Genomic DNA, 27,086 nt, shown 5'->3' with positions numbered 1-27,086 from the left:
CAATTCGTTGTCTTCGTCTATCCTTTCGGAATAAGCAATTCTATCTCTTTCGTTAGCTACGTTCTCGACATGCATGTCCCTTCTACGGCCAAAGGAGTACGGATTCCTTTCCAAGTGCAAGTCGCTCATTAGACTTAATAGTCGGTTAACCGAATCCATGAACAGGATACTGATGAACGAAAAGTTTTGAGCTCTCCTAAATTGTAGCTTTCCAATTATATGTCGTTTGAATTCCCCTTGTATCCCATTGTAATTACCACTCCAGGTACTAAATATCCTCGAGCATAAACCTTCTTTCGCGTCAACAAAAAGCAGGGCAAATTCTGATGGCACGCAATATTTGGTTAACTTGCCCAACTCGAACATTGCACCATGCTGCGAGTAAAATGGGACATTCAAAAACGGATGGTTCGCGATAATCGTAGACAACGACTCGCCACCTTCTTCTGCAACTGTGGATGATGATTCAGAGTTATCATTGGTTGTTCGTTCACCGTCGGTATCACAGATCCTCAGTAAATTACTCTCAGAACGGAAGATCAATATGCCCAAGCAAAAGATGGACCAAACGTATAAACTCGGATAACGGTCATACAGATGGGAATATTTCTTTGTATACACATCGCTCAACAATCTAAACAGATATTTTTGATCTCTAAATAAAGAATGTTTCTCGTGCAGCATAGACAACACTGTTCCATCGTCTAACAATGTCATTTTTTCAATTTTTTTAAAATCTTGTTTCAATGTATCCGTAATTACGCTATCCATGACCGTCTCCTGTTTCTTTACATTAGTCATGTCAACGGTTACTCGTCTATTATTATTCACGATTTGACTGACGGAACTGCTCGTTGGATGTTGACCCATAACTTGGTTTGTACCAAGGTTGAATGTTAGATTATTTATATTCGTTGCATGCGACATTAGCCAAACACCCTCAACCTCTTGTTTCAAATTCATCGACATCGGAGTCATGCGTTGGTTCTGGTTGGACTGCCCCATCTATGAAACAAATGTAGTAATTAAGTTAAGTCGATCACAAGATCACGCACTATTTACAAGAAAGCGTTATTATAGAGACGCACGATACTAACCATGAAACCGTTAATTATGACTAAATAATGTATCGTTTTAAGAAAACTGTTAAACGATGCTTCGATAAACAATGTCTTGATCAAACAGCTGGTGTTGGATGAACTTGATATATTAGAGCGAACCAACCGAATTATAACGTTACATTTATGACATTTTTTTTTACAAGAAAATTTCAAGAGTAGACGATTTTTCAAATTTTATTTTACAAATGATGAAACAGTTCGATCTTGAAAAAATTTCAATAAAATAGATGTCACATTTCACTATAATAGATTACGCGAAAGTATACAAGTGTATAGACATATTACCAGATCTATTGTTTTTGGTAGTGATACAAGTGAATTTTTTTTGCTGTTGAGATAATTATAGGTTTGCATTTAAAAATATTGGCTAACGCTCGTTTTTAACGCTATGAACCTGTTAAAATTTATTATTATATAATAGTAATTAATAAAAGTGTTAAAATATAAAATGATCTTTTTAGCTACAAGTGGACTTATATCTCTTTCAATGATAATAGATTATAAACAATCAAAACAGGAGCAAATTTATGCCCATATTTTAATGGAAGTTGGCTTTTCTAAAATGGATTATTTAATGTAAATAATCTTGATTAAAATGGAGACATCCAAGAATTAGTTTCAGTTATGTTATAAAAGGAAATGTAAATAAACAAGTGTAAAAAGTAAATTACTTTACTAAGATAACTAAAAATAATGAATTCATTTATATTTCTTCTTTATATTTAGCCTAGTAAAGTAATAATGGTAAATTGGAGATATGCAAGACAGTAAACTCATCAAATAGAAGAGTAACTTCAAATGGCATGTTTTCTTCCATACAGATTTTTTAAAAAACTTTGCGCGACTAATCCACGCATATTTTCAGTCAATTCATAATTTCTTCGTACGCACTTGTTTTCCTATTTTATATTGCTTTTTCTAGAGATTTGGTTCAGAAAAAATCTTCTCGTTTCATTACGTGTAAAAGGAATCTAATTTGTCGGCTACTCTGCATTACTAATGGACTTGTTTCATTTTCAAATAAATAGGAAAAAAAAGAGATCTATATCTCAATGTTTAACGATCGAATAGTTGTAAAAATATGTTTTTCCGTGTTGAGCATAACAACGATAATACCCTACGATTAAAAACCTTTACCTAAAAAGTAATAGGAAGCGCTATATAAATTCTGGACATATGTTCGTACGTACATTTTTAGGCTTTACGTTGTAGTGTAGACAGCAAAATTGAGTGTAGTGTATCGTGCACAAAAAGTATAAATGAGACAATACACACTAAATAACGTTTCGTAATTTTGTTAGCCACTGTATTGTTCGAAAAGGCTTGTCTGGCTTGTCTCAGGGACTTTAATTGACATACCTTTCCATCGAAGTGTGCAACACAGGCAACGCATTAAATACATGTAAGCGCGTGATACAGCGTTGTTTTGCACTTTGACGATAAAAATTTATTACACCCGTGTGTTCGACTGAGTAATGAATCAACCACTATAGTTGCTGCTGTAAATTTGCAATTTTCTATGTAATTGTATTTTTTGTTTGCTCGCATCCTCAGTTCGCCACTATAACGAAGTAAACGATTCGACCACAACAGTTCGCAAACTTCTCTATATTATCATCGATGCGAAGGGAATTTACGTATTTACACGTATTGTACATTTCATAACATTTTAATTCAAAAATTTCTATTGAAATTATACAGATGTTATGAAAATTTGGTGTAAATAGAATTGTTCTTCGTTAAAATATTTTTACATAAAAATTAATATTGATCAATTCTAATGAAGTATTCAAATTTTTCCTACAACTCTTTCGTCGATATAAGGAAATTATGTTATACAAATTAGTAACAAAATTATTTTACAACTTCATTTTAATGATCACGTGTTTGACAGTTACTTAAATACCATTTAATTTTTCATTTAAATAGATTATCAAGATAGGAATTTTATGAATACGCAATGAAATATTTTGGTATTTAATATACTGTAACTATATCATTTAATTTTCGCGCGTCGTCACGAAGAGGACGTAAGAGTGTTTTAAGAAAAGTATTATGTCGCAGTTGTACCATTTATGTTTACTCTACTTTACTTTACTTTATTTTTTTCTATCTGTATAATATATCTAGATTAGAAAGTGGCATTTGTAAAAGTTGGCTATCCTTATGTTGCTCAAAGGAAAGCTGTTTGTTCTTTTCGTACGTACAACATACAAAGGTCTTAGAACACTTACATTGATATAACAAATTTACATATTTGACGATTGCAAAACGTACACAGTTAGGTAGAATATATATATATATATTTTATTGTACTCATATTCTTGTACAATATGCTGTTGATAATTATGTAAAGAACATTTTGATCATTTCTTAATTACAGCATCAAGTATTCTCATACAGCTTTTTCATATGTTATTAATAATTTCCATTAGAATGTTTCGCTATTCTGTATGCAACACCTCAAACAGTTCATCCGCATTCTTCTTGCTCTGTCTAAATAAGCCCAGACATGTTCAATAATAATTAAGTCAAGAATTTAAGCTGCCCAATTGTGGACTTTTAATATTTTTGTACATATTATTTTATTTAACTGAGGCTACACAAACTTGTAACTATTATACAAAAATTCCAATAACTGAACGAATTCAACACTGAGTTACGTCGCAGTTACAATCAACATATGTTCAAAATTATATGCTGAAGATAACTATCTAATCTAATCTAAGTATATAATCTCATGATTGATGCATCACTTTTGACCTCCAGTATATGAATGACAACGTTTTATTACCAGCTGCAGACAAATTAGAGTTTGGACTTTCATATGGGCCTCTTATTGCTCCGCCTACCAAGAATTTGCATTCACCAATCATGAAGGTCTGTCTTGCGACCGTCAACTTGGCAGTGAAATGTGCCTGAATAGTTGACACTGTTGGGTGCTTGTAATATGATAGTAAACGCGTAAATAGAAGCAGGTTCAAAGTGGGTATTTTCTCTTTAGTAAATGCCAATTCTGTTTCCCTACTGTAATATCTTCGATAATTTCTATATACCTTGTTGCACGCATCGATGTTTATTATTGGAGCTTTCAAGTTTACAGAGTATTCAATTTCGTTCGAAATCACCGAATACTCGTAAATAACCGTGATCTCGCAATAAATCTTGAATATCGACGATCATCGAGTCGTCTTTAATTTTCTTCGAAACCACAAACATATTTTTCGTTTGATCCGTTTCTAATTTCGTATTATCGACAGCACTTGCACGGTTCCCGGTGTCAAACGTGTTTAGACTGACGATGTCCGTCTTGAACAGCTGCTTACCTGTTCCATAAAGTTTCGTGGCTTGTCCACCATAGCGTAGTGTCTAATCAAATAATTCGCGTTGTGTACGTGATGAAAACGATGATGATGCTTGATATTGTACACATATTACTCGGATAGTTAACACCGGACTAACGCTTCCGCAGATAAGTAATAACGTTCCTTGGTACGATGATTCATTGTTCGGAACAGGTAACAACGACGATTGATCGGAGTCACTGAGAACGCCAGTTACTATTACTATGATAACTGTAATCGATAAAACATAAATTTTTTTCTGTTGCCACGATAATCATTAATGCGATAGTTACGAAATACATGCGTAATATAATGTGATCTAAGAAATGATCTCAACTTCTATCGATCTAAATATCATATCGCCTGGCGTTATGGAAAACATCGTAACGATACAATGTAGCTTCAGTCTCGTATCTTATAAAATTTTTAAATTGATCCAAATAAATTCGAAGATACAACACTCCACAAGCATTTTTACATATTACGATTTTTTATTTCTGAATTATTATTTTTCACTTATTGGTTTGTGTATGAAAGTAGTAAAAAATACTATTTAAAATGATGATGACGTGCATAATTAAAGGAAATGTAGAAATTAGGAAAAAATCAGAGACGAGGGGGTTTGAACTTAAGACCTGTGGGATGTTAGCGAGGAACGAAACACGGTATTTGTAGTAAATAAATAAATAAATAAATATCTTGTTTACTGTACACATATGCTCCAAACAAAAATGGCCATCCCTTTATGGAACTTCTCAGCAGCATAAATAGTTGCACCGTCAGCGAAAGAGTCACATCTTCCATGGTAAACGATCATCTAAAAGCTGGTTATATAGATAGTACACATATAAAACATATATAAATCGGAGAAGATATTATTTGACCCTAGTGCAAAAACGTCCGAATAATGTTGCGGGCAAAAATAATATCGGCATCTGTCGACATTAAGCGATAAAAAGGTACCTACTAACGTTGACTACGGATGATATTTTCAATTGTGGGGTCAGGTGTGTTTGTGTGCTCCTTCTAACCGTACGATATAACAACGTGTAGTTAAATTTGAAGAGAAGAGGGATCATGTATGAGGTAGAGATAGAAAAAACAGTGTAAGATCCGTGCAGGCAGAAAATGTTCTGAAGCAACCGATAAATTTCACAACACAAAGTCGTTCTTTGCAGCTAGCGATTAAACAACGAGACTTATTGCTGGAGGAGACTTTCGAAAATCACGGAACACCTTACATAGCTATATCATTAACAGAATATAACAAATAACAAATATCACAGAAAACATTAAACAAAACACGAATTCATTGAACGTAATAGTGGAAGCATTGATTTTCTAACAATGGACCAGCTCTTGAATCACAAAAATTTGCAGAACAATAGCACAAATAAATGTGAATTTCATTATCAGAAACGAAAGAACAATTTCTAGACAAATACTGCCCAAGTGTAGTACTATTATCAGAACCTAAAGTAAATCAGAAACACATATTCCATTTAAAAAAAACTAAAAACATAATCCAAACAAACAGGTCATAATTCCAACAAAGAGATGAAACAGCCATAATTCTAAAGCAACCTCTCAAATATAAAAATATACAACCAGAAAATACAATCGTACACTCATATCTTGAAACCACGCAAATACAAATAACACTACAAACCGAAATTAAAAACATTACAATCATGTAAAGTTTGATATTAATTAACATACGTAACAAACACAGGAAAAAAAGAATTCACAGTTGAGCTAAGCTAGCTATTAGAAACTCGAAAGCCTACCCAATTATTATAATACCTACTAGCAGGAAATTTAAATGCGAGACACATTTCATAGGGCAATACGATAAACGACAACAGAGGGAGAACACTGTAAGGATAAGTAAATGATAACAAAATGAAATACAGAGTACAACTACACAGAACGGAACAACCATCATTCCCAAAAACGGGGGCTTCTATCTACCTTTGCTTGGTCGACATCAGACTGGATTTTATAAACTTAACGAAAAACCAACAACTCCGTTCCCGACCATAAATGGTGACAAGATAGAGATGACGATAGAGATATGATACAAATAAAAAATTTAAATGAGTTGCAAACTGAAACCGAAGTCTACAAACCAAGACTGATCCTCAACAAGACCGACTGGCACAAATATAAAAAATTTTTCACTGACAACGATAACGCGAACATCGCAAATAACAGAATCCTAACAAACATCGAAATAGACAGACAACTTCTACAGATAAACTAAAACGTAATCTAAGCATCAGAGCAAGTAACCCTCAAAATAAATAAAAACAAAAAAACGGAACAAAAAATCAAATATCTGCGTGAAATAAACAGCCAAATCATCAGGAAAATCAATAACCTAAGCAAAATACGAATCTGCAAAAACAATCACCACACTATAAACACATTTAAAAGAAATAAAAAAGCAGCTCAGAACAGCATTCTACAATGCATTGAGCACATACTTGAAAAACAAAATTGAAAACGTATGTCTAAAAAGCAACAAAAACAATAGTCCTTTCACTGTGAGAATTGTATTCTTTAGAAATAAAGACTTAATAATTGTCGAACCCCTAAAAATCATCCACTTCAACACCGAACTGTTAAATAGAGCAAACATAAATTATAAAACCCCCAATAACTCAATCATCACTCAACAACAAAATTAAACGTAATAGCAATACACTTCGAAGCAGTGCATGTAGAATACGAGGCACCTGGTGCAGAGCAGCTAATTAACGTTATACTACTAAAAATAAACCATCTCAAACAAGAAATAAATACAGTCATAAACAATAAAAACACAATATCTAGACTCGTAGATCGAAACACATTAAAGAACTCAGACGTAAAAGAAACACCACCAAACGAAGCCATAAACCACCGTTGCAGTAAAAACAACATGATGCCGAAACCACAATTTCAATATAGACATAAACGCAATCATAAAGTTTCTAAATGACATATACTGAGCAAGAAATAAGAGCGATTGTTTCGACGCTCTGTTAATCGATATGGAAAACTTTGTACACCATATGGCTGGAAGGATTATTCTATAAATTAATAAAAAAAAACTTCCTTAAAACCTAATTAAAATGCTATGGACTATATGATACATGACAAAAAAATGCATAATAGCAAGTGGACAGTACGCATTACATCACGAGTATCTACAGTTGAAGCAGACTTCGACAACGAACGGTCAACCCACCGATATTATTCAAGATCTACGTCAGCCGTTTATCAATAATGTTTGGACTAATTCAAAAAAAGAGAGAAAAGTAACAGCCTTTGCAGATGACATAGTAACCTAGACCAAAGCAAAGATCCAGTAACGATAAACGCCGCTCTACAAACCCTATTTAATGAAATATAAGACTGTCTAAACACATGGAGATTCAAAATCGACGTGTAAAAATATGAAAAAATACATTCAACTCTTTTTTTATACAGTTCTTTTTACCCCATTTTGAAATAGCACGATTCACCAATAAGAACGAATACAATTTTTTACACGAATTTTTTCTTCTAGCACGAATCCGAAAAGAAATTTGAAAAAAGAAGGTGAAGTTCAGCTATTAACGGCTGATTTAATTCGCGAAGGGGTTGTAAATCCCAGCTCGAATGCGGTTCATCGCGACGTGTCCGCAAACTTAATATTGTTCCGCTAGTTCTAATCGAATATTCGTTCGTTTGCGTTTCTCGAGCACAATTCGACCGTTTTTGTGAGAGGTTGTTCGTTCGTTGTCAGCCGATAATCGTGTATATCTGATTGTCTATTCTGTTTCTGATTGTCTATTGTGTATTTGAAAGTTCGTCCGCTGCTCCCACCTCCGTGTAGAGGATGGACACTGTGTTGGCATTAATATAAATAATAAAAGAAGAATATTGCAATTTTTTATGTACTTTTAGCTGTGATTCTAGCAGTATGTGTCGAAAATATAAATTCCAGAACCACTTATAGTACTGTTAACCGCCTACTAGAAAAATTCGAATATGACTCGAAGTTCTTACCAACTATACGTATTATTAACATGAGATTTTACTAAATGTATGTATTATTGACACTTCAAACATTACGCTAATTTTATATCGATTGCCTGTGCCGCGAACACGATTTTTTTATTATGCGATTTCTATGTTTTACACTGCATTCATTTCTTTGCGCCATTGTAATAAAAATAATAATTTTGAAAAATGTATTAGTATCAACATTTATTCTAATTAGGTATATCTACTAATATTGGCGCTAGCGTCAAGTTGAGTGCCGGTCAGGTTTTCACGTTTTTCATACTGCAGCGGACAAATTCAGTTTTTTCGCGTGCTCTAGCTATTTTTATAATTTACGAATGTTATTGATGCGAAGAAACTGAACTTTGTAAATAAGTGACACACTGTCGTCTATTGCGTAACTGAAATTGGAGTCCCCTGATTCCAACGTTTATTTTTCTTCGATCTGTGATCATAAGTCTCCTACCGACAGTGTCACGTAACTAAGATTACAGTTCGTTACTTTCAGGTATTGTTTTTCTTAGACCGTGATCACTGTTTGCCGCTTGCAATGTTTTAAACGGCAATAGTGCGTGCTGAGTTCGATCTTTTTTAAAAAACTTATTAAGAGAAATTTATATATACATTGTGCAGTAATTTGTGACACATAATTGCTTCAGATTTCCAAGTTCCCACTTCATAGATAAAAGATATAGAAATTCGAAAAACTTGATAGCTAATTATAATCTGAAATGTTTCGTGTATATCTGATTGTCTATTCTGTTTCTGATTGTCTATTGTGTATTTGAAAGTTCGTCCGCTGCTCCCACCTCCGTGTAGAGGATGGACACTGTGTTGGCATTTATCGGAACGATGCAAATTATCAATCAGTGTGCCCCTTCGAGTATCGTTCACATCTTGTGTGCTCGAAGCGCGCGTTCGTCTCAAAAGAACGAATTCCCTCGGTGACCATTTGAGAATTTTCGAAAGGTCAAGATTTTAGTCTGGTTCCATTATGTGCACGGTTCGATGTACTGCTCCTTGCACATATTGAACTGACCCTTAAGAAATACCTCGTTTACAATACGCGATGACTATCGACAACGTCGAAATGAACTATTCTAAAAATTATTTGTGTCGAAGGTCGCGAGAGTATACGAAATTATTTAAAACATCTTAACCTCAAGAATAGCCTTTTCGTTACGAGCATGTAACAAACGAGAACACTCTTATCGAACATGTAAGAAGAGAGTGAGAGATAGGATACAAGAGAAGCAAATATTCATACTCAATTTGTTCTTTGCTTAGGATTGTTATGTTGATCTTTTATTATTATTCGCATATTACTCGCCTTTATTCTCATAAGGCTTTTAGTAAATTATTGTTGGTTATTTTGAGTTTTTTAATCGTAAGTTTATGATAACACGTTGCGATAAGCAAGGAAACGACTTCACTTGGGCTTCGTAGAAACGCAACAACATTTACTTTAAGAAGGGCAAAGACGTATATACTTGACGGACATACATAGACAGCTGTTCTGCAAAGATTACAAGACAATGGAGGCATGATAAATTAAACGTTTCAAACAATTATTTTCTAGCAAATCCATATACATAGTTTTACGTAAAATGTCTTTGATATATACGAATTCCTCAACTCAGATGGATTAAATGTATGCTCGTGTAATTACAAAACGTTTGTAGTTTAGACTTTAGCTTTTACATTTGTTGATTACAGATATTCATTTATGAACGAAAAATCTACTCTTGTCAGCGAAAATAATATCTTCGTGTCAATTCTGAGATTTGTAATGAACTCATCGACAAAAGTCAATCTTTATCTTCCATTTATTTCATTTACATTGGGTTGTTCAATCAATTTTACTCATTACTCTATGCACTGTTTCAGCACTGTTTTCAGACTGTTTCAATTATTAAATATATTCCGGCTTTCTCTTTAATAATATTCATAACTGTAACCTCTTTCGTTACCAATGATTGTGCAAATCTGTGACGACTTTTACTTTCTCCTTTATGATAAATTGCAACTTGTTTTTTGTCAAAACGATTCCTCCTTTGCAGTATTAAACTTCAAATGTTACTACCTCGAAATACAACTTATTGTTATATCTTGTGGTTGATCTTTCGGGGTAGTTTGATATCTACGTGTGGATTAAAATCACTGAAACTATTTTCGTAGTATATCACTTGCGAAAAGTGTATAATAAATGTTTTATATAGCTTCAAATATTTAAATACAGTTTTCTTAATTTTTAGTTAGTTAAATTATGGGGCATCATGTTTATACTTCACCCTCTATTAACTAAATATGTTAAAATAAGACGATTCATTGATGCGAAGGTCGTAAAAGTAGAGCAACCAGTCAGGCATTAATCCTCTGGGCTTTTTCTCCGACTTGCATAACCTTACCTCGTTACGCTTGCCAATTGGAGGACGCGATGTCCACTGTATCCCTACTTTCACTTACACTGACAAGCAGCGTGATTGATTGTTCTTTCGTCGGTTATTTTGCCTTAGTAATCGACGCAATAAAATGACGGGTACTGTAACAACGACGCTAGACATTCTTTAGCTTTCTCCCCGGTTTTTGTAAATTATGCTGCTTTAATACATTGATGACTGATTACGGAAATCTCTATCTTTGGCCGCTCGAATAATATAAAACAAAAGGAAAGAAACATTGGCTACAATTTAGAAAGGCGGGGAGGAGGGGGTGCATTTCTCATTTTATTAAAAACTGTTAAAATATAACTATAATAAACCAATTTTTTACTGTAATGTCATTTGCCTTAAAAGAATGGAAATCAAATACTCGGTCGTCAACCATACGATTATGACTAAAAACGCAAGTGTCTCTCGTTGACGCTGAAAAATTCGATGATCTTGTAGACTTCGATAACTCGTTGGCAAATTCAGAACAAAAATTAAGAAATTCAGTCTTCATGAATTAAAAAACCTCCGTTATACCAAAAGCAACCATATTAGGAGAATCTCACAAATCAGTATGACCCTTTTCACCGATTTAGATTCAGAACTAATTACTGTATTACCCATTGACGTGGTTATTAATTATTAAAATCCTTCCAATATAACACTAAAACAAAGACCAAACAAATTGAGATAATTATTGGAGTAAAAATTAAACCAAAGAGGAGAAAAATAAAATTCTTGATGATCCAACGGTGATTATCCTATGTTAACTTATATCTTAACTTATTACACTGCTTACAAATTCAATTTAAAGTTTCAGGATTCTGAAAAGGACTTGGAAAATTTCAATTGAATTATATATTACTTAACACTAGAACCTTTCATAAGAATAGTCAATATTTTTTGTTTTCAAACAAAATACAGTGATAACTAGAATCACTAAATAGAAAAATACTGCTGATGTAAAGTGAGCGTGAAAATAATTGAAAAATAACTTTAATTTGTAAAAATACTACAAACACATTCGTAAAAATGAATTTATACAATCTCTATCAGAACTTTATTCGAAGCGAAGAACATCAGTCGAGACAAATACAGGTGTGAATAATTCATAAAAAAGCCAGCGCGCGCGATATCTTACAACGTTAGTGAAGATTGGAGCGCCCACTGTATTATTAAAACGATCAGTAAGGATTCTACGATCCCCTTTCCATAAAGAAAAGAACACCCAATTAGAATCGATGAGCTGTCGGCTGAGTCCATTTCCAGGGCCAATCAGTGAAGACTATCCACCACCATCGTGCGTCGTTCTTCATTACGAGGCAGGCCGTCGATAAGTACTGTTTGCGAAGCCGTGAGTGTTAAGTGCTTCGCGAATGGAAAACTCTAAGTATTTTTTTCGATTTTGTTTTTCTTCCTCCTTCTTTTTGTTCTTTCGATCTTTGGTTTATAATCTAGAGCGTTAAGTTTTTGTGCAAGTAGCGATAATTCATAATTTATCGATTTCACGACCACGTGTACCGGTCTATCACGTAATAACTTACGTCGTGTGAAAAAACCGGCTTGTGTATCGTATTATTAAGGTAATTTGATAGCATCTACTTATTTTATCGGTTTACATACTTATCAATGTACAAAGAAATATATCTTCATATATTTGATATGCAGCGCGGCATATTCATTCGAATGTTGTCGAATTCGAGAACATTCATAATATTCATGGTAACGATCTGTGTAACGGTATTACGTTGATACATGACTCTTGTTCGCTTTGTTTTTCGTCCCTCGCCCGTTTTCTGTAAACATCTCAGGTGTACGCCTATGTCGAATAAACACGTCGCAAAAGTAATTTAAACGTTACAATTTTCTATTTATATAACGTTACATTAACGTGTTTCGTGCCGGATGGATTTTTAGATATAATACTTTCCACTAGATATAATATATTTTAGATATAATACTTTTACAGTTAGATAGTTTAGCTTCTAGCATATATTTTGCAATTTTTACAATATCATAAAAATCATAATTATCAGGGAAAGCGTGTAGAGTATGAGATGCACGACACAAAAATGAAATAAATTTAATACGGAGGGTATTCACGTGTTAACAATGTTAAAGTAATTCCAGATGCTTATGTATTATACTATCTACATATAATACAGCTTAATTATTCAATTTTTAACATACTGATAATTACTTTTTCATACGCGCAAACAATATTTTAAACTATAGTAGGGTTTGTTAAGACAAACGAGTATTAAAACGAATAATTTCTTTACTATTAGCATGCTGTAATGAACGAAATGGACAAATATGCTGTAACGAACGTTAGGAAATATAGAGGCTTTTTTATTACGATAAAGATACAATTGTATTAATAACGGCTGTTAATAGTAATATTAGAATATTACACGTCATCTTTTATTATTATTATACTTGTAGAATTACATATTTCTGCATGTATATATTGTATACAACCGTTGGCAAAAAGTATTCGGCTAAACGGAATAGTACGGTATTAACACATTCGCGTCTGGCAAATATTTTTCGTTTTTAATAATAAGTACCAGCGAAAATAATGAAATTCTGATACTGGTTGCCGTAAATTTGTATCGTTAAAGCAAGGATAAAAATGATAAAATTTGTTTTGAAATATCAATGTCGCAGGTATGTGTCGCTTAAAATAAAACTGGCTAACTATTAGTGAGCCAACTAAGCAGAATGTGAATTCATGTCAGCGGTCGCGAATGTGTTAAGAGGAATTAAATTTTTTCGTGCGGTATAAAGTAGTATAAATAATAAAATTTATGGTACCGTTAAATTGATTTAATATAAAGTGAAAGCAAGTGAAATAATAGTAATATCTGTTTATTATGTATTAAAAATTAGTGAATTTATGAAAGACTGATTGGAAATAATTATTTAACCGTCAGAAATCCTGGAGGAAGTATTAGACCTGATAAATCTTCAGTTAAGCTGATAAATAAATAAACAATTATTTATTTTAAATTCACTTTAGCTAATATTTAATAACAGTCGATCGTGCAATCGTTTTTATGCATTCTGAATTCGTTTCTTTAATAATTTTGCACTCAGTCGCGATAATTTCATCGCACAATATCTTAAATTTTTCGTAAAATTTAATTTCTCATTTTAAACATAGAGAGTAAGTCAGTTCCTTTAGAATGCAATTACTGGATGTGTCTAGTTACTTATTTTCTTACATACATGTGAGTACAAGAACATGTGATCTATACATATATTTTATTCTAAAAGAATTATTCAATTTTTTATTTAAAATAAAAATGAATTCTGCGTTGATATTTTAACAAGAAATGTGACTTATTTTATTCTAATTGTATCATAATTAATAATTAGAGTTTCTTTTATAAATGTATTTTATTTTCCAAATTGCTAGAACTGCATACAACGTTTTTTAAAAAATCGTCTTCTGAAGAAGGTATTAGAAGACATACAAGGTATTAAGTATCTCACTATAAGACCAACTTGTATGCTAAACATACAAAGTATTCTATAAAGTTACTTATAACATTGCTTTCTTGACTTGTAGATTGTGAATCTCATTATCAGTTTCGAATGTTTATGTTTGTTGATATGAAAAAAGACATTAATGTGCTAAGGATCGATAAAGATGAGATCAATCTGACATCCTCTTGGTCGAATTTTCTTGTTCTTTTCATTCATGTCCGCTTTTTTTAAATCTTTAATGGGCAGATAGAGAATATTGTAAGAAGTTGAGGAAAATGGAGTAATAACTCGTAAACATAATTTCTTACAATATATGTAATATAATAATTAATTAATATAAATAATATAATACAATTAATATAAATAATAAAAGAAGAATATTGCAATTTTTTATGTACTTTTAGCTGTGATTCTAGCAATATGTGTCGAAAATATAAATTCCAGAACCACTTATAGTACTGTTAACCGCCTACTAGAAAAATTCGAATATGACTCGAAGTTCTTACCAACTATACGTATTATTAACATGAGATTTTACTAAATGTATGTATTATTGACACTTCAAACATTACGCTAATTTTATATCGATTGCCTGTGCCGCGAACACGATTTTTTTATTATGCGATTTCTATGTTTTACACTGCATTCATTTCTTTGCGCTATTGTAATAAAAATAATAATTTTGAAAAATGTATTAGTATCAACATTTATTCTAATTAGGTATATCTACTAATATTGGCGCTAGCGTCAAGTTGAGTGCCGGTCAGGTTTTCACGTTTTTCATACTGCAGCGGACAAATTCAGTTTTCTCGCGTGCTCTAGCTATTTTTATAATTTACGAATGTTATTGATGCGAAGAAACTGAACTTTGTAAATAAGTGACACACTGTCGTCTATTGCGTAACTGAAATTGGAGTCCCCTGATTCCAACGTTTATTTTTCTTCGATCTGTGATCATAAGTCTCCTACCGACAGTGTCACGTAACTAAGATTGCAGTTCGTTACTTTCAGGTATTGTTTTTCTTAGACCGTGATCACTGTTTGCCGCTTGCAATGTTTTAATCGGCAATAGTGCGTGCTGAGTTCGATCTTTTTTAAAAAACTTATTAAGAGAAATTTATATATACATTGTGCAGTAATTTGTGACACATAATTGCTTCAGATTTCCAAGTTCCCACTTCATAGATAAAAGATATAGAAATTCGAAAAACTTGATAGCTAATTATAATCTGAAATGTTTCAGGATTCTGGTAGGAGAATTGCTAGGCCATGCAAATGTTGATGATTATAAGTGTAGCAGGCAGACTACCTGATGCGGAACAAGTAGTTACAGCGTCTTGGGATAGAACAGCAAATTTTAATGCCGTACAAACTGGAGAAATTATTCATACGTTACGTGAACATGATCAGGAACTTTCTCATGTATCGGCACGTCACGAGCGAGGTCAGTAATTCCCAGGTGTGGGATTTTAGGGAGCCTATCCATTCAATTTCCGTTTTCCAAGCGCATACCGAGTAAGTACATTCACTATTTTACTTCATTTGTTTACGGTACATATGATGAAAGTGTAGTATTGTACTTATTCAGCGCTTACAAGTATGTATTTTGAGTTGGCCTCGAATTACTTGTGTCACACGCTTCAAGCAACAACTTAATGGCGCCTGAATATTTAAGGTTGATGCAATGGTGTGGCTTAGTCAATTTTTTACAGTAATTTTTACAATGTATCTCAACACTTTTAATTTAATTTATTTTGTTTACGATCAGGAATTTATTTTGGACATTGTTTAGAAATTTGTGATATAAATTGTACGTATATTTTATCTATTAGTGGTACAAGTTCGTTAATGTTAAAAGCGAGATATTTAAAAATATTGGTAACTAATAACATGGTAATAGAATGGTTTTGTGTTTTTAAGGGTATATAATTTATCCACTCAATTAGCATTTGTTGGTATATTGAGGTTTGTGGTTAATGAGTAATTCTCTTCTCCAGTAAGAAATTAATATATATAGTAGAAAAGAAAACCAAAACTTTCTTATTATATACTCTATCTCGCTACGCATATTCTCGAAATAAAATATTTTTCTCCTTCTTGCAATCTTATCTTTCCCACTTTCAATCAAAATTATACTATTTACATGTATTCCAACAGCATTATTAAAATTGTGTAAAAAATAATATGTTTTTGATGCCCATAAATGGATTTAATCCTTACAAGTCTGATTTCTTTTTCAAAAGCAAGAATATATTTTTGAATTATTAGATGATTTGGAACATAATTTTTCAATGTACAAAGAATCATTGTTTATTTCATTTTTTTTGAGTTTTCTTTTACAGCATGTACATTACATTGTACACATTATCCGATATGCTGCATATGAAAATAAAATAATTTACTTAAACTGGTTTGCGATAGCATCGAAACAATGTATTTTACTTTACAACAATCGATAATGAAATTTCAGGAACTTAAAATGAAGTAAGTTGCAGTATACGATACATCAATTTTTTTTATGTTTCTTATAATAGTTACAAAAATTCACCATTTTCAATTCCAATTCCTATGAAATTTTGAGAAGCAGTTTCTATTTCTTAAGAAACATAATTAAACTCGACATTTACCACAAAAAACGTGATGACGTTTTCTTTTATATTCCGGCAACTTGCTTCTGGTGGCTTCTTTATTGTCACCTATCCTGGGCATGTTTTCTGCACGATCCTTTTAAATTTCTTTGAAAGGCCGTTTCTCTGATGTTCGAAATGTTATATTTACTGATGATGGAAATAATGTAGACGGTCTATCTCGTTTAGCTTTCTATATAGTTTTATCCAACGATATTATGCTCTTGGACACTCTCACTCTATATAAGTATATATTCCGATATGTACTTATCATTTCATTTAATAAATCTACACCTCCCGTATTATAATTATGCACATTTTTACTATTTCGGATCGTCTTACAGAAATATATTTAAATTCCTTTGTCCAATCTGAGTACTTTATCGTCATCTCCTGTCTCTATAAAATTCGATGTGAAACACATTAAATTGTTATCATGCTATTCGGGTACGACTGTATTGTCTTCGCTGTTCATCAGACCAACCTTTTTTTTCTTTTTGAATTCAGTATCAGATACCACTGATGATTTGGAAAACCTTTTGGTTCTAATAGTACCAGCGGCATAAATGTTTATTCCCTTCCATCTTAAAGGCAAATCGTATGATGAAAAGTAATTGTCAGTATAATATGTGGAATTGCAGAGTTTCGCGAAAACAAGCGTAATTCTAATTGAGTGAAAATTTTATTGAACGCGGTACTGCTTCTATTAGATATGAGCCATAGAAATAAACTTAAAGTCCGATATTCTATTTAACTGAATACTTTTATTACTAGGCTTCAGAAACCGTCTTCACGCTTCGAGAGCTATATGAGTTGTGAGAACACTCGACAGAAAATCTGGGCTCCTCCTTCTTAAGAAAAAATAACCACGCAATGTCTGTATGTGTTTATCTTTCAGGCCTTTCACTCTAAACTGATTGGGGACCACTCGAAGCGATAAATTTCTTCTCCTGTTTATATACAGGATTCTATTTCTTAATACAATATTCATTTTTGTTTCTACATTGACATGTTGAAATAATCCAACAGCTTGTCTCCAACTCAAATTTAAAATTGACTCTAACTCGTTACACATCCTTTTATACATTCACTCATCGTACATTCACGATTATTTTCCTCGGATTTCCATGCATTCAACCAGATACACTAAGTGTAATAAAATATAGTTATCTATTTTTTCTATGCAATTTTTTAAAACAGGCCAAAGAAAGTGCCAGCTTGTCCTTACAATAATTACAATACGTCATTACTATTTTTGTTTCATTCGTAGCGTACTTAGTACGTTTTAACTCTGCTAAGCGTTTGTAGCATTCTTTGCTTTCTCGTCTTTCTCGCGGATCCTTCGTACGAAGTTAGAAAATGTTTCCGTTTACTCATTATTACTTCATTAGAAAGATTCCCAATATTCATTAACAGATAATCAATAATTCTTTCTCTAAATTGTAAAATTTGGAAACACTTAGTTCCACATTTTTTATGAATGTACCACGCATTTACCAGACATATTCCGCATAACAGTTCTATAACAATTTTTCTATACCATTTCACTGTTTTTCGTAAACAATTGCAATATAAAGACATTTGGTCGGATAGATCTACTCCCTTTTTAGCGTCAGTGTAAGAAAAAACGATGTTTGGTTTTAATTTATCATTTTTGCTACGAATAATAACGCACTCGTGATTTGATGAAGTAACGTACGCAAAATAGCCGGTTTTTTGAAAAATCAAATTACCGTTTACAATTATTATCATAAAGGGAAAAATAGAAAAAGAAGAGGAGACGCTTTAGCGGATAAGAACTCACTCCTTCTCCTAACGTCCCTGTCTTTTGTTTCTTCCTTTCAAGTTACACTGCTCTCTCTCTCTCGTACTATTTATCGTTCTCTACGTAAACTCGACTACAGTAAAACCTGTTTTTGTGCGGTCCTTTTTTATGCGATTTTGTTTTTGTGCGACTTTTTTCGTGCGATTTATTTTTATGCGGTATATGAATCTCAGCGGCGTTGGCATCAGTTTAATTATTGCGTGGTCTTCTTGACGACGATATATCTGGACTTCGCGATGCTTTGTTCATTATGGTACCAAAAAACAAATCAATTGAAATCCTATCTTCAAGCGGCGAAAGCGATTTTAGACCAATTCGTCAGAAGAAGATGCGCGTTTTGGATTACGACGAGTAGCAGCGAACTATTTAATGTAATTTGAAAACTTCTTCATGTATATGTATAATAAAGAATTAAATGTTTTTACAATTTTTCCAGGTATAATTTAATTGTTTCATTTAATTGAAAGCATTCTCTCATCTATTTCGTAAATAATTGATGTGTTTTCTATGTGCGACTTTTTTTATGCGGTCCCTGTCTGCCGCATAAAAAAATTTTAGGTTGTATATCGTACAAAGTTTTTTATTATATGCAAGTATTAGTAAAATTTGCAAATATTTTTTTGTACGATTTCTTTTATGCGGTCCCTATCCACCGCACAAAAACAGGTTTTACTGTATTCGCTTGCTCGATTGCTCTCTAATTGTGATTTTTCGTGCGATCCTTCGACCTCCACGATCTTCCCGGGTCTCCTTGGTGGAGTGGGTTCTACGTTTTGGCATTGTTCTAAGCATCGATCGATAGATTTCGACGATTATCTCTTCCCGTGGCGACGGATGTCTCTCGGGTAGTCTCGATTCCTATAATTGCGGCGCGTCCCTTTAATCTTACCATTCTAGTATTATATGAATATCTCTACTTCATAATTTGGAATAACGTGCATATTTGCTACCTACCCAGACAGATGATAATTGTTTTGTAATACCTAGGCATACGAAATGCATACATTCAAAATATAGTTGTGACACCATCCCAAATGGTATCAAAGATAATGGACTCTGACCTTCTGCACGATGATCCTTGTCAACACATCTAACATATACCCCGTCACTTCTTAGGGGATAGTTTGTACCACTGAAAGCATATCGACCTTTTTCACGCACACCACTTACTTTGCACTTTGAACATAGTCGTGGAAACTTATGTCCACCGATGACTTAAAGTTAAGGTTCGAGATAGTGCATCAGCTATAAAACGTCTTAATGATATTGAAAATGTAGTGCCTCAATGATTGATTCCTCCATCGGATATGATTTCTATGTCAGAAATTAATTTTTCAAAAAAATTAATAGGACTGTGAGGGTTTTGACTACCCCTATAAATGCCAATAATTATTAGCTTTTTATTTGATGTCCTTAGATTTATCTATCGATATCCATCGATATGAATGTCTACTTTTAATTGTCTAATGTTACCGATTGAGATTGAAGAAGTCACTTAATAATTTCTGCTTTTGAGTCGAAATGAATATATTCTCCTGCTGGAACCACCGACACAACTCAACTATCGCTTGGCACATTGAGAAATGTTCTAACGTCTTTTGGCAAATTAGAAAAACATGAATGGGAACGCAGCAGGGAGAATATATTATTTCCTTTTTTATGCGTTATATTGTTATTCACAAAAAGAATGCTGAATGCTCATGAAATGATTGCCCTGTGGTAGTACTGGAATCAGAAGAAGTAGTTATTCCAATACTAAACATATTATCATTTTTTATATTTTCTTTTTGTCCTTGTTAAATATTAATTTTTTCTCTTTCCATCTCAATTATTTTTTGCAAATTTTACAGTTTTCAAATATGATCTGTTTTTACAGTGCATTGTCTGTTGTAGTAGAGGTGCAAGTCCTTTCACACTCCGATCGAACACACTCGTGGCAGTTTTGACCGTCACAACGCGAACTACACCGTCGGAACCGAGATGAGCCTTGAGCACCCTGCCCAAGATCCACTGCATCGGAGGAACGTTATCCTCCCTAAGGAGCACGATAGTGCCCTCCTTGATTGGGTGAGTCCCTTTTTTCCATTTGCCTCGTTCAGTTAACTCGTTTAGGTATTCGAGGTGCCAGCGTTTCCAAAAATGTTGTTTTAATTTTTGTATGTGTTGCCATGCTGATAAACGATTCGTGGGAACATCCACGAAATTTCGTTCTCGTAAGCTCGTGAGTGATTCGCCAATGAGGAAATGTTCGGGAGTTAAGACGATCAGATCACTGGGATCTGATGAGATAGGTGTTAATGGGCAGGAATTGAGAACCGCCTCGATTTCTATTATTAAGGTGTTAAAGTTTTCGAATGTGAATGGCTCAGTACCCGCGACGCGTGTTAAATGATATTTGAAAGATTTCACTGCAGCTTCCCAGAGACCTCCGAAATGTGGAGTGCGTGGAGGAATAAAATTCCATTTAATTGCTCGATTTTCCAGAAATTTTCCTAGCTGTTGGTTGTGATCGTCGGATTTGATGAGTTCCTGGAGTTCTTGCAATTCATTATTTGCCCCGACGAAATTCCTTCCGTTGTCAGAGTATATTGCCTTGCATAGTCTCCGTCGCGCGATAAACCGTTTAAGTGCGGCGATGAAACCTTCACTTGTGAGATCACTCACCAGCTCCAAGTGAACGGCCTTAACGGCTAGACACACGAAGACCGCAACATAAGCCTTGTGTTGCTTCGATGTCTTCGCTCTTTGATAAAGAACGGACTGCAATAGTCAATGCCAACGTGCGTAAAAGACCGCGATTCCGTGATCCTTGCTTCCGGAAGATCTCCCATAGTGTAGTTAACTGCTGGTGGTCGTGCTCGAATACAAGGGATGCAGTTCCTTAAGGCCTTCCACACCTGGCTTCGCCCGTCGATCGGCCAATACCAGCGCCTCACGGCATATAACGTGTTCTGGACGCCGGCGTGTAAATGACTGTGATGCTCAGATTGAATGATCAAGGTGGTTGCGTGTGCTTTGGGAAGAGGTATGGGGTTGTGTTGCGAAAATGGTATCGGCGAATGCCTTAATCGGCCCCCGACTCGGAGAATCCCATCCTTGTCGAGAAAAATGGCTAAGCGTTGGAATTTACCTCCCACGTCTCCCTGATTAATTTTCAATTTATGCAATTCCGTAGAGAAATGAACTCGATAGAGCAGCTTGATGAATGCATCGTGGACCCTGGCGAGCTCGTCTGCCGTGAGGCCCCCCTTTCCCTGATTGTTCTTTTTCCACCGAAGGCAGCGTGCAGCGATGCGTTGCATCTTGTGTCGTGAGGAAAATTTGTCAAGGATGTTGGCGTCGATCGTGGAGAGATTCATACAGGTTGCCGTCTTTTGTTCCGGAATAATAACGCAAGGTTCGAGTTGTTCCTTTGGCCACGAGGATTCTTCTCGACTCACCCATGTTGGTCCAAATTGCCAACTAGATGGTTGAATGAATTCTCGCGGTTGTTGTCCTCGCGAAATCAGATCCGCTGAGTTTTCGGAGGTTGAGATATGTCTCCAGTCAGCAGTATCCGTTCTGGACTGGATCTCGGATACTCTATTGGCGACAAATGTTTTGAGAAGATGAGGAGAGGCTCGTATCCAGTGTAATACGATCATAGAGTCTGTCCACATGACGGTACGATAAATTTTAATGTGCAGTGCTTCCTTCGTTGTTGTCAGTAAGGATGTTAAAAGTAGAGCTCCACACAATTCAAGTCGTGGTACAGATTGTGTCTTTAACGGTGCCACCCTTGATTTTGCCGCGAGAAGCTGTACGTGTATGTGGCCGTACTCATCTATCGTGCGCACGTAGAGACATGCTGCATAAGTCTTTTCGCTTGCGTCGCAGAATCCGTGTATTTCTACTGTCGTTGGTGACCGCGCGACTGTCCGCCGCTGGAAAACGAGTTTATTGAGTAACGGAAGTTGTTTATAATACTGGTTCCATTCCGTGTGAAGATCCATGGGGAGCGATTCGTCCCAGTCAGTCTTAATTGTCAAAATCTTCTGTAACAACATTTTGGCGAGAATTATAACTGGTCCCAGGAGTCCCAATGGATCGTAAATTTTAGCGATTTCCGACGTGATGAATCGTTTGGTGATCCTTGAAGTATCGGGTCGCGTTTAGACTTCGTAGGAGATGGTGTCGGCGGAAGAGTTCCAGACGATTCCCAGAGTTTTTAATGTCGATGATTCTCCGAGATGAAGTCGTTTGTTGATGGATTGTTCTGGCAATCCATCCAGTAAGGTCTTGTCGTTGGCTGCTCATTGTCGAATGTTCAATCCCGATGAATTCAATAATTCTGTCAATTCCTTGCGTAATTTTAGTGCCTCCTCTAGAGTTGGAGCCTTCAACTGACAGGGTACAAAACCTTGGACAGTGCCATATTCCATGTAGATTACGGCAGTAATCAAAAGATAAAGAGTCACTGGTCAATGTATAAATGTAACTATATGATAAAGGTGATTATAAGTCGTCATTTTATAAATTATTTAATTTCAGAGATACACAGAATACTTTAAATTGAATATATTATATGCCACTGAAATTTCTAAAATCTGTATGCAAAAAGGTGCGCTTGATACCACCGGTCGCTAACCTCAAAATGAAACTAAGAAAAGTGATGCACAGTATGCGAGATTCAACGATTCCCTACAGAATACACTGAAACTATTAGACGCAGTAAGAAGCTAAGTAAGCTCGACTTCTTGATAATTGGTACCATTGCAAGAATCAAGGCGTAAGGCATTTACTATTAGCGACCTCCTATTTACGACTGGTGATAAATTGAATTTTCTCAGGAATATCGACCATGCCGAATGAATGTGTTGCTTCTTTTCTATTTTATTCATTTTGTGAACTGTGAGATGGTACTACATGGTAACTGTTCCACTAAACCAGTTTATATTCTGCTCGAATCAACGACGAGACACGTGGTTATACCGAAGTCATTTTCTTAAGTCATAAGTCTTAAGTATCGAAGAAAAATTTTGCAGATCTTGGACGACTGCATTACCGGCCTGTGATTGGTCATTTTCTGAAAACCATCTCCCATCTCTTGTCTCGTGTTCCATGTAACATGGATTCTTATTCGCTTCAATAAGGACAAATCTTCTTTAAAGGTGCCAAACATTGAACGTTATGTAATTTGTTTTGTGACAGAATCAGTCGCTTTATTAAGGCTAATGGTGCATTTAATATTCTGGAAGATTTTGGAAGAGTGCCCACCACCATTGTCGGTTGAAATCAAAAGACTTGATCAAAGCAGCTGTACAATAAAGTGCTATTGCTTACTGTATGCTTGGCAGCGATAAGAATATAGGAAAATGCCGCAGGAGGAGGGAACATTCATTGAGCTTGCCTAGTGGTCACTACAAGTGTAAAATCGGCAATAAGAGACATCAGTTGTGTCTTATTATAGAGAGCAAAAGCCGTCTTAACAGTCACAAGCCATTTTGCTGAGTGCTGTCTATTTGATATCAGATAACATAAGAAAGTAGTTAACAGACCCAAAAACTGAGCCACTGAGTCTCTCTTCTCTGGTGAAAAGCTAATACTGTCATAGACAATATGATGGCAACCATAAATTCACATTGGGTCACATTAAGCACTCTTTCTTGACTGCTGCGTTCAACTAATAACATCTGATGGTGTCCAAGGCGAAGCTCTTTTCTCCTCATTGCAAACCCGGATAGGAAGTTGAACAAGATACCTGCAATCCTATATCAATTGTCAGTAGAGTTCTGAGCATAGCGACCAAATGGTATCCCTTTGAAAAGAACAGCATCGCCAACGACCATAGCGAACAATACACGTTTGAGAAGTATTATAATACTTCAGTGGTCATGACAAATGGTATGAAAAATGAAAGAAAAAGAAAATCGCATCAACAAAAAGGTCTGAAGCTGACTAGCAGTTACATTTTTGCCACAAGCCAGCAATTGTCACCTACAGTGCTATCTACACGTACTATGTTAGTCGAGAGAACAATTTTCGTACTAATTGGAACACGCTTCGAAGATTTATCGTTGTCCTATTCGGAAATCTTAGACGCAAGATTCGGATATCAGAAGATCGGAAGAGGTTGATCGCAGTAAATGAAGACTGTAACGAAAAAATTTTGAAGAACAATATCTAAGGAAGAAACTATCGTAGGCAGCCATTTTTCTTCGATCCCGGAATTGTCTGACTGCAGAATATTGGTCGTAGCATTTGAATATGAGCCAATTAAATATGATCCATGATAAAGTAAAACAATGCACACTGGCAACCAATTTATCAAGTCATTTCGATCACTGTCGAAATGTTCTGTTTATTAAATGCAGATTGTTCAAACTGGATAACTGGTTAGAGTATTTAATTCTGTAGGAATTCGTTGTGACTCGTAAACACTGCTATTGACACTAGAACTTGATTTACGCATAACTGAGGAACGATCGATTAATTTTATTTCTATTATTGCTTTCGCTTTTATTAGTGTAGGATGTAGATGAGAATGAAGTACAAAACTTGATTACTCAACGTTTACTGGGCGTATTTATTTCTGAATCACCCGAAGGTTCATACAAGAATGCCTTCTTAGGCCATTCGTACTAGCCTCGAGGACACCCTCAACGTCATGGCCCATTCGTATGTTTAGACAAGGCCCCGGAGTGGGGCGATGCCACAGGGAAATGCACACGGCCCTCGTTGACCGCCCGTGCACCCTGTTACCCGATATTTCTTACATTCGGCCATACTGACGTTCAAGTTTGCTCTCAGACTTCACATAATAAATAAACTTAAACTACTGTCATCGTGTCACGATACCGTCGTATCATTGTGACCGATGATGGATACCATCGTATCCCTTATCTGGGCGAGACGCATTTCGTACCCCTATCTGGCCACCACCCTGCCTGAGATACTCTTTGTATCCGTCTGGTTCGGTGTTCACCTTGATGGTATACCATTGCACCCATCAACGATTACCATCTAGGGTACGTCTCTCAACAGTACGAGATGCACTCTGCATCCCTTACTGGCCACCACCCTGTCTGAGACACACATCGTGTCCGTCTGATTCGGTGTCAACCTTGATGGTACGCCGTGCATCCACCAACGATTGTTGCCTAGGGTACATCTGTACCCATGCTGGGCACCTTGACACACCTCGTGTCGTGACGCACTTTGCGTCCTCCTTCCTTGGCCAGTCATCTCCATCGGAACCGTCGTGGAAGGGTGTTGTTTAGTCCGTCCGCCACAAAAGCCACCGCCTTCGCACGTCGGAACGTCTTGCCTGGTCGTCGGGCAAAACGGCTATTTGTTTGCCAAAGCCTTACGCCTTGGGCTTCTCTTTTCCTTTCTGCAAACACAATTGACAATACATGAGATAACGTTCAATTTGTATAGCAGTGGACCTTCTACCATAAACTACATTAAACAAAGGATATAATGGTCTAATCGTCGTGGTCAACTCCTTGAATCGTAATCCATGGCTTGATCCGGTCGGCTGCAACGACGGTTCGCAGGCGTTTCGAGCCTTCCCTCAGATCTTCCACCTCGTACCGATCATTGGGCAATATCACTCTTATCCGAAACAGTCCCTTGTATTTCGGTAGCAGCTTGCGGCTACTCTCCGTCGAGGGTTCACTGGTCACTTGCACCAGCACCAACTCGTCCACGGTGTACCTGCGAGCTTCCCTTCGCGTCCGGTCATACCGCTCCTTCTGCATCTTCTGCTCATGAGAGATGTGTCGACTGATTTCTGCTCTCAACGTAGCCAGATCTAGTCGATCCATTTCTTCCCGTACAGCATTCAATACGGTTCCTTCTGCCATTGTCTTCGCATCACACCCGATCAACGCTTTCATCGGTGTCGTGTCGATGCTTTTGTTGTGAATAGTGTTTATCGCACTTTGCACCTTCTTGACCTGCGTGTCCCAGTCCTGTGGATCTTGACCTGGGGCACTTGTCGCCAGAGCGTCAACAATGGTCTTATTGTAGCGCTCGCACTGTCCGTTTGCTCTTGGTGTAACCACCGCATTTAAATATATGTTTGATCCCGTACGTTTGGCATAACGTTGCGAATCTCCGAGATGTGAAACTTGTTCTACGATCACTTATAATCCTCGTTGGCACACCGAACAGATGCATAAGGTTCATCAGGACCTTCTCCGTATGCCGGGTCTTCTGATCCTTTACCGGTT

At 35.5% G+C, this 27,086-nt stretch overlaps 2 protein-coding genes across 2 annotated transcripts; both read right to left on the bottom strand.

Annotated features, from left to right (window-relative positions):
• Positions 1-18,211: 18,211 nt before the first annotated feature.
• On the bottom strand, positions 18,212-18,797 carry LOC143431878 (uncharacterized). Its single transcript, XM_076908856.1, has 2 exons — positions 18,336-18,797; positions 18,212-18,268 (listed from the first exon to the last, which is right to left on the bottom strand). Exons 1-2 carry the CDS (start codon positions 18,795-18,797, stop codon positions 18,212-18,214), a joined length of 519 nt encoding a protein of 172 aa, XP_076764971.1.
• Positions 18,798-20,568: 1,771 nt separating this feature from the next.
• Positions 20,569-23,850, bottom strand: LOC143431877 (uncharacterized). Its single transcript, XM_076908855.1, has 7 exons — positions 23,842-23,850; positions 23,604-23,771; positions 23,498-23,550; positions 23,258-23,347; positions 21,684-23,001; positions 20,719-21,630; positions 20,569-20,595 (listed from the first exon to the last, which is right to left on the bottom strand). Exons 1-7 carry the CDS (start codon positions 23,848-23,850, stop codon positions 20,569-20,571), a joined length of 2,577 nt encoding a protein of 858 aa, XP_076764970.1.
• Between the last annotated feature and the right edge of the window lie 3,236 nt (positions 23,851-27,086).

The sequence above is a fragment of the Xylocopa sonorina genome, unplaced genomic scaffold (assembly GCF_050948175.1).
Source record: "Xylocopa sonorina isolate GNS202 unplaced genomic scaffold, iyXylSono1_principal scaffold0014, whole genome shotgun sequence".
NCBI classification, from domain to species: Eukaryota; Metazoa; Arthropoda; class Insecta; order Hymenoptera; family Apidae; genus Xylocopa; species Xylocopa sonorina.
This window is presented reverse-complemented; position numbering and strand designations above follow the sequence as displayed.